Source organism: Heterodontus francisci, chromosome 3, assembly GCF_036365525.1.
Source record: "Heterodontus francisci isolate sHetFra1 chromosome 3, sHetFra1.hap1, whole genome shotgun sequence".
In the NCBI taxonomy this organism is placed as follows: Eukaryota; Metazoa; Chordata; class Chondrichthyes; order Heterodontiformes; family Heterodontidae; genus Heterodontus; species Heterodontus francisci.
Window position 1 is genome coordinate 199,966,928 of NC_090373.1, and position 12,893 is coordinate 199,979,820.

The 12,893-nt window shown below is 42.8% G+C and overlaps 1 protein-coding gene across 4 annotated transcripts in view; it reads left to right on the top strand.

The window, feature by feature from the left end:
- Window positions 1-12,893, top strand: part of LOC137366082 (cullin-9) — a 413,970-nt gene that overhangs the window by 226,334 nt on the left and 174,743 nt on the right. For 3 of the 4 annotated variants that reach the window (XM_068028163.1, XM_068028162.1, XM_068028161.1), the window contains exons 12-14: window positions 5,190-5,295; window positions 9,154-9,381; window positions 10,540-10,669. In XM_068028163.1, the coding sequence (XP_067884264.1) occupies window positions 5,190-5,295; window positions 9,154-9,381; window positions 10,540-10,669 (464 nt within the window). The remainder of the gene's footprint in view (window positions 1-5,189; window positions 5,296-9,153; window positions 9,382-10,539; window positions 10,670-12,893) is intronic. The other variant, XM_068028164.1, reaches the window with a different exon arrangement.

Sequence of the window (12,893 nt, forward strand, 5' to 3'; positions counted from 1 at the left end):
AGGGGCAATTTACAATGGCCAATTTACCTATCATGTCTGATCTAATTGTAACCTTCACTGCACTTTCCCACCTACTGCCGATAACCTTTCACCCCCTTGTTTATCAAGAATCTATCTACCTCTGCCTTAAAAATATTCAAAGACTCTGCTACTGCTTTTTGAGGAAGAGAATTCCATAGACTCACGACAGATTGAGAGAAAAAATTTCTCCTCATCTCTATCTTAAATGTGTGACCGCTTATTTTTTCAAGAATGACTCCTAGTTCTAAATTCTCCCACAAGGGGAAACATCATTTCTACATCCACCCTGTCAAGACCCCTCAGGATCTTTTATGTTTCAATCATGTCGCCTCTTACTTTTCGAAATTCCAGCGGATATAAGCCTAGCCTGTCCTCATAAGACAGTCTGCCCCTTCCAGGTATTAGTCTAGCAAACCTTCTCTGAACTGCTTCCAACGTATTTACATCCTTCCTTAAATAAGAAGACCAATACTGTACACAGTACTCTCTAGATGTGGTCTCACCAATGCCCTGTACAACTGAAATATAACCTCCCTACTTTTGTATTCAATTCCCCTCGCAATTCTATTAGCTTTCCTAACAACTTGCTGTACCTGTGATTCATGCACCAGGACACTGAGATCCCTCGGCATCTCAGAGCTCTGCAATCTCTCACCATTTAGATAATATGCTTTTTTTAAAATTCCAGTCAAAATGGGCAATTTCACATTTTCCCACATTATACTGCATTTGCCAGGTCTTTGCCCACTCACTTAACCTATCTATATCCCTTTGTAGCCTCCTTATGTCCTCTTCACAAATTACTTTCTCACCTATCTTTGTTATCAGCAAATTTAGTAACCATACCTTCAGTCCCTTCATCTGAGTCATTAATAGAAATTGTAAAAAGTTGAGGCTCCAGCAGTGATCCCTATGGCACACTTGTTCCATCTTGCAAGTCAGAAAATGACCCATTTATACCTACTCTCTGTTTCCTGTTAGCTAGCCAATCTTTTACCATGTCAATATGTTACCCCCTATCCCATGAGCTTTTATTTTCTGTAATAGCCTTTGATGTGGCACCTTATCAAATGCCTTCTGGAAATCTAAGTACAGTACATCCACTAGTTCCCCTTTATCCACAGCACATGTTACTTCTTCAAAGAACTCCAATAAATTGGTTAAACATGATTTCTCTTTCACAAAACCATGTTGACTCTGCCTGATTACCTTGAATTTTTCTAAATGCCCTGCTATAATGTCTTATTAATAGCTTCTAGCATTTTCCCCAAGACAAATGTTAAGCTAATTGGCCTGTAGTTTCCTGCTTTCTATCTCCCACCCTTTCTGAATAAAGGAGTTACATTCACTGTTTTCCGATCTAAAGGAACCTTACCCGAATTTAAGGAATTTTGAAAAATTAAAACCATCAACTATCTCATCAGCCACTTCTTGTAACACTCTAGGATGAAGTCCATCAGGATCTGGGGACTTGTCAGCCCACAGCTCCAACAATTTGTTCAGTACCACTTCCCTGGTGATAATTTTCTTGAGTTCCTCCCTCCCTTCCATTTCCTGATGTACAGCTAATACTGGAATGTTACTTGTATTGTCTATAGTGAAGACTGATGCAAAATACCTGTTCAATTCATCTGCCATCTCCTTATTTTCCCTTGTTATTTCCCAGACTCCCTTTCTATAGGACCAAGGCTCACTTAGTTAACTCTTTTTAAAATACCTATAGAAACTCTTGCTATCTGTTTTTATATTTCCAGCTAGCTTTCTCTTGTACTCTAATTCTTCCCTCCTTATTAATCTTTTAGTCCTACTTTGCTGTTTTTTATATTCTGTCCAATCTTCTGACCTGCCACCCATCTTTGTGCAATTATATGATTTTTCTTTAAGTTTAATACTGTCTTTAACTGTTTTTAGTTAATCATGGATGGTGGGTCCTCCCCTTGGAATTTTTCTTTCTCGTTGGAATGTATCTATTCTGTGTATTCTGAAATATCCCTTTAAATGTCTGCCACTGCATCTCTATTGACCTATCCCTTAACCTACTTTGCCTGTTCACTTTTGCTAGCTCTGCTTTCATGCCCTCATAATTGCCCTTGTTTAAGTTTAAAATACTAGTCTTGGACCCACTCTTCTCTCCCTCAAACTGAACGTAAAATGCAATCATATTATGATCGCTACTACCTAGGGCGCCTTAACTATGAGGTCATTAATTAATCCTACCTCGTTGCACAATACCAGGTCTAGTATAGCCTGCTCTCTGGCTCCAGAACGTGCTGTTCTAAGAAACTATCCTGAAAACATTCTATGATCTCCTCATCTAGGCTACCTTTGCCCATCTGATTATCGCTGTGCCTTTCTGAGAAGCTTCCGTTATTTCTTCCTTTATACTCCATCCTACAGTGTGGTTGCTGTAAGGGGGCCTTTACACCACTCCCACATTTGACTTCTTGCCTTTATCATTTCTCCCCAAACCGCTTCTACATCCTGGTCTCCTGAACTTAGGTCAAGACTCTCTATTGCTCTAACACCATCATTAATTAACAGAGCTACCCCTCCACCTTTTCCTAGCTTCCTGTCCTTCCTAAATGTCATGTATGCTTCAATATTCAGGTCCCAACATATCACCCTGCAGCCATGTCTTTGTAATGGCTATCAGATAGTACTTATATATTTCTATTTGCGCTATCAGTTATTCTATTTTGTTTCAAACGCATTCAGATATCGAGCCTTAGTTTTGTCCTTTTATTATTTTTGTAATGTCTAACCTGACTGCTGATTTACGCTTAGAGTTGTACTCTCTATTCTTTCCTTTCACGGTCTGTTTATCATTTCCCATATTAATACCTGTCTCTCTTGCCTTGTCTCTACTCTTTGATTTACCACATCTTCCCAAATTTGATCCCTTGCCCCCACTATTTAGTTTAAAACCATCTCTACATCCCTAGTTATGCGACTCACTAGAACACCATCCCCAGCACGGTTCAGGTGTAGACCGTCCTAATGGTACAGCCTCCACTTTCCCCAGTACTGGTGCCAGTGTCCCATGAACCAGAACCTACTTCTACCACACCAGTCTTTGAGCCACGCATTCATTTCTCTAATCTTATTTGCCCTATGCCAATTTGCACGTGGCTCAGGTAATAATCCAAAGATTATTTAAGGTCCTGCTTAATTTGAGATAATCCAGAGATTATTACCTTTGAGGTGCTTCTTAATTTGGTGCCCTGATCCACATACCTCCTTCCTTGTCCTGCCTATGTCATTGATAGCTCCATGGGCCATGATGACTGTATCTTGCCCCTCCCACTGTAAGCTCCTCTCCAGCCCTGAGCAGATGTCTCGAAACCTGGCACCGGGTCGGCAACACAGCCTTCTGGGCTCTCGCTCTTTGCTGCAGAGAACAGTGTCAATTCCCCTCACGATACTGTCCCCTACTACAGCTACATTCTTTTTTGCTTCCTGTACCATGGCGCCATGGTCAATCTGCTCATCCACCCTGCAGCCCCCACTCTTAGCCAAACATTCTGAAAGGACCTCAAACCTGTTGGATGATCGCAAAGGCTGAGGCTCCTGCAATCCTGTCCTCTGGGTCCCCTTATCTGCCTTAGCTGCAGCCACAATCTCCTGTCCCTGACCACTGACCAAATCAGAAGACCCTATTCTAAGGGTCGTGACCGCCTCCTGGTACAAAGTGTCCAGGTAACTTTTCCCCTCCTTGATGCTTTGCAGAGTCTGCAGCTTGGACTCCAGTTCAGTGACTCTGAACTGAAGCTGCTTGAGCACTAACACTTACTGCAGATGTGTTTGCCCTGGATCACACTAGTCTCCAGGAGCTCCCACACTCTGCAGCTGTGACTCATCACCTGTCCTGCCCCCCTTAATGTGTTTTAATTAACTACTTAATTATTTCATTCAATTACTTATTTTCCTTTTCTATGTATTTTATTAACCTTACTACCATTTGCTGTACTATTTTAAACTTTGGGAATAGAATAGACCTGAACCACTTAGCAGATACTCACCAAACAGCTAGCTTCTTCCCCTGCAGTAGAGTAAGAACTAAATCCTACAGGGCGAAAAGATGGTAAGAACAAAGGAGCACCTCCTTTTCCTCCTCGCCCAACTCCCTCAACTCACCGAACTCCCAGCACTCTGTTCAAGTCCCACTCAGTCTGTTTTTTAACAATCAATTTTAATTAATACCTCCACTCCTGCTCTGGTTATACTCTTATTACAATACCTACTGTTACACTACGCAATTGAATATTTCTAATGTCCTGGGTCATCATTTGAACCAATACACTCCCTGCTGGTCTGTCTGTCTCACTCTCTATAATAAATTATGAAATCGGCCTTAGTTTTTAGTTTATATACTAATGAATCGATCAAATCTTGCTTCATATTTGATTTATTTAGATTAAATTAAAAGCTTACCAATATATTCACCCCAGCCACTTTCTGTTTCCCTGCTCTCTCTCTTGATTGTGATGTCACTGTCACTTTTCGATCTTTTTCCTTCATTTCCCTAAACCTCAGCTCCTCCTCTTAGGCATGCTAAAACAGTTCTCCTGAATGCATTTTAAGAATTCTGTACACACTATATCATTTGATATCCCAGTTTATATTAGGATAGTTGAACAACCCCCCCCCCCCCCCCCCCCCACTACAGCTGCCCGATGGTTTCTGCACTTCTCAGCAATTTGTTGACATCTTTGCCCTTCCACCACCTTCTGACTGTTTGTGGGGTCTTGCATACTTCCAGCACTGTGTTGCCCCTTTTTTCTGTTTTTCAGTTCAACCCATATGGCCTCATTTGATCGTTCTAGCATATCATCCCTCCTCACAACTGTGATTGTTTCCTAAACCAACATTGTAACCTTGCCCTCCTTTTTTATCCCTCTCTCTATTCTGTCTGCAAACCCTGTAACCAGGAATGTTGAGCAGACATTTTTACCCTCCTTTCAGCCATGCCTCAGTAGTAGCTATGATGTTGCATTTCCAAGTGTCTATCTGTGCCCTCAGCTCATCTGCCTTGTTCAATACACTCCTTGCATATACCACTGATCACTGAGCAGCTCCTTTGCCTATTTGTTGGCATCTTTTATTTGGGATTGGTGAAGTCAGAGGGTCAGTCATGAATAATGTCTCTTGTTTGGGGTCTTTTTTTTTAGAATTCTAAGCAAGTTTTTGGATAATTATCTGGAAGACTTGCTGCCCTGGCATGAAAGTATTGAACCGTGTTTGTCATCCATGACAGCCTACAGTAATGACCGAGAGGTATGATGGAAATGTTTGTAGTTTTTCTTATCCTGCTGTGGTCACTTCTCTTGTTCCTGCTAAGCCATATTGACTGTATGCTGTGCATCCCTTCTGTCTGTATCTGCACTGTACTGAAATCGGGACTGGTCACACTGTCTCTAACTCCACTTCACAAGAACATAAGAAATAGGAGCAGGAGTTGACCATATGGCCCATTGAGCCTGCTCCATCATTCAAAACAATTATGGCTGATCTTGGGTTTCAATTCCACTTTCCCACCCGCTCGCCGTACCCCTTGATTCTCTGAGAGACCAAAAACCTGTCTATCCCAGCCTTAAATATATTCAATGAAGGAGCATCTGCAACCTCTGGGGTAGGGAATTCCAAAGATTCCCAACCCTTTGAGTGAAGAAATTTCTCCTCATCTCAGTCCTGAATGATCGACCTCTTATCCTGAGATTGTGCCCCCGTGTTTTAGATTCCCTGACCAGTGTAAATAATCTGTGTCTACTCTATCCAGCCCCTTTAGAATCTTATGTGCTTCAATGAAATTACCTCTCATTCTTCTAAACTCCAGAGAAAATAGGCCCAATTTACTTAGTCTGTCATCACAGGACAACTCCCTCATCCCATGGACCAATCTAGTGAACCTTCACTGCACACTGCCTGCAATGCAAGTATATCCTTTCTTAAATGTGGAGACCAAAACTGCACACAGTAATCCAGATGTGGTCTCAACAAAACCCTGTATAACTGTAGAAATACTTTCTTATTCCTGTACTCCAATCTGCTTGCAATAAAGGCCAACATGCCAATTAATTGCCTTCCTTATTGTTGTTGTACCTGCATGTTAACTTTGTGTTCCTTGTACAAACACACCCAAGTCCCTTTGAAGATCGACACTTACAAGTTGCATATTTTTTTTCAAATTCTGCTTTTCTATTCTTATGAACAAAGTGGCAGGTGGTGACAGAACCAACACGAAGGAAAAACATACTTGAACTCGTCCTCACCAATCTACCTGCTGCAGATACATCTATCCATGACTATTGGTAGGAGTGACCACTGCACAGTCCTTGTGGAGACAGAAGTCCTGTATTCACATTGATGATACCCTCCATCGTGTTGTGTGGCACTACCACCGTGCTAAATGGGATAGATTTCGAACAGATCTAGCAATACATGAGGTGCTGTGGGCCATCAGCAGCAGCAGAGTTGTACTCGACCGCAATCTGTAATCTGATGGCCTGGCATATCCCCCACTCTACCATTACTATCAAGCCAGGAGACCAACCCTGGTTCAATGAAGAGTGCAGGAGGGCATGCCAGGAGCAGCACCAGGAATACCTCAAAATAAGGTGTCAACCTGGTGAAGCTACAACCCAGGACTACTTGCATGCCAAACTGCATAAGCAGCATGCGATAGACAGAGCGAAGCGATCCCATAACCAACAGATCAGATCGAAGCTCTGCAGTCCTGCCACATGCAGCTGTGAATGGTGGTGGGTAATTAAACAACTAACTGGAGGAGGTGGCTCCACAAATATCCCCATCCTCAATGATGGGGCAGCCCAGCACATCAGTGTGAAAGATAAGGCTGAAGCATTTGTAACAATCTTCAGCCAGAAGTGCCGAGTTGATGATCCATCTCTGCCTCCTCCTGAAGTCCCCCAGCATCACAGCTGCCAGACGTCAGCCAATTCGATTCACTCCGCGTGACATCAAGAAACGACTGAAGGCGCTGGATACTGCAAAAGCTATGGGCCCTGACAATATTCCAGCAAAAATACTGAAGACCCGTGCTCCAGAACTTTCTGCGCCCCTAGCCAAGCTGTTCCAGTACAGCTACAGCCCTGTCATCTACACTGCAATGTGGAAAATTGCCCAAGTATGTCTTGTAGGACAAGTCCAAGCAGGACAAGTCCAACCCGGCCAATTACCGCCCCATCAGCCTACTCTCAATCATCAGTAAAGTGATGGAAGGTGTCATCAACAGTGCCATCAAGCAGCACTTGCTTAGCAATAACCTACTCAGTGACGCTCAGTTTGTGTTCCGCCAGGGCCACTCAGCTCCTGACCTCATTACAGCCTTGGTTCAAACATGGACAAAAGAGCTGAACTCGAGGTGAGGTGAGAGTGACTGCCCTTGGCATCAAGGCAGCATTTGACCGAGTATGGCATCAAGGAGCCCGAGCAAAACTGAGGTCAATGGGAATCAGGGGGAAACCTCTCCACTGGTTGGAGTCATACCGAGTGCAAAGGAAGATGGTTGTGGTTGTTGGAGGTCAATCATCTGAACTCCAGGACATTACTGCAGGAGTTCCTCAGGGTAGTGTCCTAGGCCCAACCATCTTCAGCTGCTTCGTCAATGAACTTCCTTCAATCATAAGGTCAGAAGTGGGGATGTTCGCTGATGATTGCACTGTGTTCAGCACCATTCATGACTCCTCAGATACTGAAGCAGTCTGTGTAGAAATGCAGCAAGATCTGGACAATATCCAGGCTTGGGCTGATAAGTGGCAAGTAACATTCACGCTACACGCAAGCCAGGCAATGTCCATCTCCAACAAGAGAGAATCGAACCATCTCCCCTCGACATTCAATGGCATTACCATTGCTGAATCCCCCACTATCAACATCCTAGGGGCTACCGTTGACCAGAAACTGAACTGGAGTAGTCATGTAAATACTGTGGCTGCAAGAGCAGGTCAGCGGCTAGGAATCCTGCGGCGAGTAACTCATCTGACTCCCCAAAGTCTGTCCACCATCTACAAGGCACAAGTCAGGAGTGTGATGGAATACTCTCCACTTGCCTGGATGGGTGCAGCTCCAACAACACTCAAGAAGCTCGACACCATCCAGGACAAAGCAGCCCGCTTGATTGGCACCTCATCCACAACCTTCAATATTCACTCCCTTCACCACCACCACACAGTGGCAGCAGTGTGTACCATCTACAAGATGCACTGCAGCAATGCACCAAGGCTCCTAAGACAGCACCTTCCAAACCTGTGACCTCGACCACCGAGAAGGAACACCATCACCTGCAGATTCCCCTCCAAGCCACACACCATCCTGACTTGGAACTATATCGCCGTTCCTTCACAGTCACTGGGTCAAAATCCTGGAACTCCCTTCCTAACAGCAGTGTGGGTGTCTGTCCCCAACATGGACTGCAGTGGTTCACCATGACCTTCTCCAGGGCAATTAAGGATGGGCAATAAATGCTGGCCTTGTCTGCAATGCTCATATCCCAGGAACGAATAAAAAAAAATACTTTTGCAGTCGAATTGCTTTGCAGCCCGAGTTGTGAGCAGTCCACCCACCCCTTTCCTGAAAGTGCCATGGTACAGTTTCACTATCGCACCTATTGTTCACGTTTGAATTGGGCAATCAGCATCAGTAGCTTTTCTCTAATCAAAGGACAGAAGTGTTGAGTCCCAGTCTTTTTATTCCCTCATCTCCTGAAGACATTGACAGTTGATTGACAGGTTTTTGGGGATGCCACATTATCCTAGTGGTCAGCTTGCCATGTGCTGGCTTTGACCGTGACAGGGTATTCAAATCCTGTGCTATCCTCATTTGAATGTTTCTACGTACGCGCCCTTTCCAACATAGATCATTTCCTGATGTTTGGGGTGGGAATTCTGACTAATATCTTTTTTTCTGCCTTTCTATGGTCTCTAGGTATAGTAGTCAATTGCAGTGCCCTAACTGAGATTGGTTAATTCACTGTCTGGAAGTTAAACTGTAGATCTTTCTGATTTTGGTATCTCACCAGGCAGTGCGTTGAGGAACAGGGGAAAGCTGCTAATTTGGATTAAAACCCTCCCAATTACAGCTAATTGAAATGTTTTTAATTCTCTTGGCCTTCAGGTACTCCAGGATTTCATTAGGTTTCTGCATAGGCTTGCAACAGTGAACAAGGATTATGCAGTAGTCATGTGTCGACTTGGGTCAAAGGAAACGCTGTCAAAGGCACTGGACAAACACAGTTCAGCTTTATTGCTGGCTGCAGAGCTCCGAGATCTGGTCAGTGACTGTGAGAAATACGCAAGCCTTTACAAGAAAATGACCACCAGTATCCTGGCTGGATGTATACAGGTAATTGGGGTGGTTCGCTGCTGCTCTCCTTTCAAATGCTTTTCTCATCCTCACATACAAGAGTTGATTCTTGCTTTGAAGTACACTTCCACAGTGTACTTCCGCTGGCTGCCCCTCCAGGACCTTGCCCAGTTGAGTCTAGGCGGTGTGTTAAGTTAGTTTGCACATACAATCAAAGCCGATCCTACCCTAGCCTTATATCTGTCCAGGGGTCTCCAGAATGGATTAGTGAAGAGTAAATCAGCACTGGGGAACAAGTGCTACATTGTATTCTTTTCCCAACTCTGTCTGAGACCCTGCCCCCACACCCTGCCATCTATTCTGGCTGAGATGAACTAACTAAGCACACACCAGCAATTTGAACCTGGGACATTTCTGTATGTGGCTCAATATTACACCAGGTTGTGTAATTACTCACTCGGCTTCCCAAGGAAAAAGTACATCAGTTAAATGGAGTATATGCATCCTAGTATACCACACTTCAAGGAATTTAATCTCCCTCTTACTCTGTACTGATGCTTTCTGGCCCAGCTATCAACAATATTCTATACAAAGCTCTCAAAGTGGATTTGTGTTTACCACGGAAGCTCATTCTTGTCTTTTTAATATCTTTCTCTGGGTTGCTGCAGCAGTGGGAAAAAATAAATAATTGTGACCCCCCCCCCTTTTTTTTATCACAAAGTGTTACTATCTTCTGAGTTAGGAGTAAAAGTTTAGGCAGTTGAACTTCTATTATGCTGTGTCTGAGAGAAGCAAGAAAATCCCTCTCCCACTGCTGTTGAATTTTTTTTCTCCTGGTCTGACAGAGTGGTGACTCTTGGAATAATTCTCTTTCCTACCTTGGCCCAGACTGGCTTGGGCCAATTGTAACTTGATGCTGCCCTGGCAAAGGTCAGCTGATTTGTATAGAAAGGAAATTGAGACTGAGTCTGCAATTTTGGTGTTTTACTACTGTCTGTGTAAATTAAGATGAATGTCATTCCTGAAGACCTTTTTCATGTTCTTCCTTCCCTTCCAACAAAATGGAATTGTTGAGAGTTCCATGGGGATATATAAGTTGTGTTCCTGGTTGTCTGTGAATTGATGGGATGAATGGGCTTTTCTCATTCTGCACTTTTAAGTACATGTATTTGATTTTTTCTCAACTCCGACTTGCAGATGGTTTTGGGACAAATTGAGGAGCATAGACGCAGCCATCAGCCAATCAATATCCCTTTCTTTGATGTATTCCTGAGGAACCTCTGTCAAGGTCTGTCCGAACGGCTCAATGATAACAGACTGAATCACGGCAAGTTTAAATTATGTGTGGGGCTAAAAGAGAGCATCTCTTTTCTACTTTTAAGTTATTATAATATCCCAGTTTTGTTTTCCTTCTCTGATAGAGGTATGTGTGTAGTTGAACTTCATTGTGTCAATCTACTTTCACGATTCATGTAATTCCAGCTTTAAATTCCATGCAGCTCAATTCCTGATTGGATGGTGGTTGTCGTGAATACTGTCTCATAACAGATTTGCAGGCATTTTTTGATGTCTGTATTTGTAACTAACTGAACCCACATTTGTATTGCTGTCATTGGTCGGAGCCCATCTGGAGCACTGGAGTTCTGGCCATCTAATCGTTGGGAAGGATATTATTGCCTTGAAAGGGTGAAAAAGCAACAGCAAGGATTGTTCACTTATAGTTCTGGGATGTTTGCAGGAATAAACACTGGGTGAACAACTTCATTAGTCCAAATTGAAGAAACAGGAGTTGGGATCTCCCTCCCACCGACTGACTTGATTCCTTTAACCCAACTCTTGTAAATAACACTTGACTTTCCTCATGCATTTATAATCAGGTTGAACTATTTAGGTTTGAGCAATATGCCTTGTGGATGGCATAAGTACATTCGAACATTCTTGTGTTTCAGAAACATAAAGCTGTTTGTGCAGAGCCCCTTCACACTTTCATCAGCAGCTCCATAGAAATACAATCAATTGTGATGCTGGCCAGTGTATACAGTGGGTACAGAAGCAAAGCTGTCTTAAATTTGCAGATGATGAAAAAGTGGGATGGGTTTGAACTACAGGGAAAGGTCTAGAACAATGTTGTTGATGGGCAGGAAGGTGGACTCATGAATGCCAAAGAGCATTTATTGGGGTCAGGTGCAAGGTAACAAATCTAAAAAAGGGAACTAAGCATTGGGAAATAATTGAAATAGTTCTAGGGGTATTAATGAATCATTCAGCAAATTAACAGTGTAATGTGTTGCAGGAGCAAGGAAAGTGAATTGGAGCATGAGATATACAGTCAGTGACAAAGCATAAATCACAGGAGGTGATGAATCTGTATGGGGTATGACCCAGTCTTCAGTGCTATGTACAATTCCAATTTCCATATTACAGCAAGAATATCCAAACAATGGAAGCAGAAGGGAAGGCGGTGGCGTAGTGGTAATGTCACTGGGTTAGTACTCCAGAGCCCAGGCTAATGATCATGGGTTTGAATCCCACCATAGCAGATGGTGAAATTTCAATTCAATTAATGAATCTGGAATTAAAAGCTGGTCTAATGGCGACCATGAAATCATTGTTGATTGTTGTAAAAAAAAAAACCCCATCTGGTTCACTAATGTCCTTTAGGAAAGGAAATCTGCTGTCCTACCTGGTCTGGCCTACATATGACCCACAGCAATGTGGTTGACATATGACCGAATAAGAAGAATAGAAAAGGGCAACAAAATGATACCTAGCTTAAGTCATCTGAGCTGAGAGGAGAGGTTGAAGTACCTGGATTGTTTACTCTGGGAAAGAGGATGCTGAGGGAAGTATTCCAGAATCTTAAGGGAATAGATAAATTGAACTCCAATAGTTGAGATTTCCCCAAATGCAAGTACCAGCAGACATGTGGTCAAACTTAGAAAATGGAAAATATGCTAATGGACTGTTTAGATTGAACTCCTTTTTGTAGAGGATGGTGAATATGTGGAATGGACTATCCAGCATATCAGGGAAATATGAACATTATTCAAGGGAGAATTGATAGATGTTTGAATGGGTGACTGGTTATTGAGACTGGTCAGATGGATTGCAGAGACTTTTCCAGACTTGTCTCTTGCAAGATTCCTATTAAAAGATACTGAAATTCTTTAACATTTACAGTTTATGCAGATTACTTTGTGGGCATTTGAGTTACGATTATGGTAGTGAGCAGATTGTTTAGGGCACACAGCAATACAACACATTGTTGGTTACTGATACCAGATATGAGATTTTTACTTTGTTGTATGGAAGGCATATAATAGACAGCATGTTAATGTTTCATAGATTAATTTGTGCTCTATTAAGTACTTCACTATCCAGCTCACTTTGCTGTAGTATGCTAAGTACAGGAAGGTTTTCTTGGTCTGTGTACACCTGAGAGTTGTTCATTGAGGATGTGTGTTCAGTTGGACAGGGTGGTGGTTGTTGTGAAATAATGCTCAATATTTGATTTTTTAAATTTTTGAACCAAGCTGGAAAGATTGGGGAAC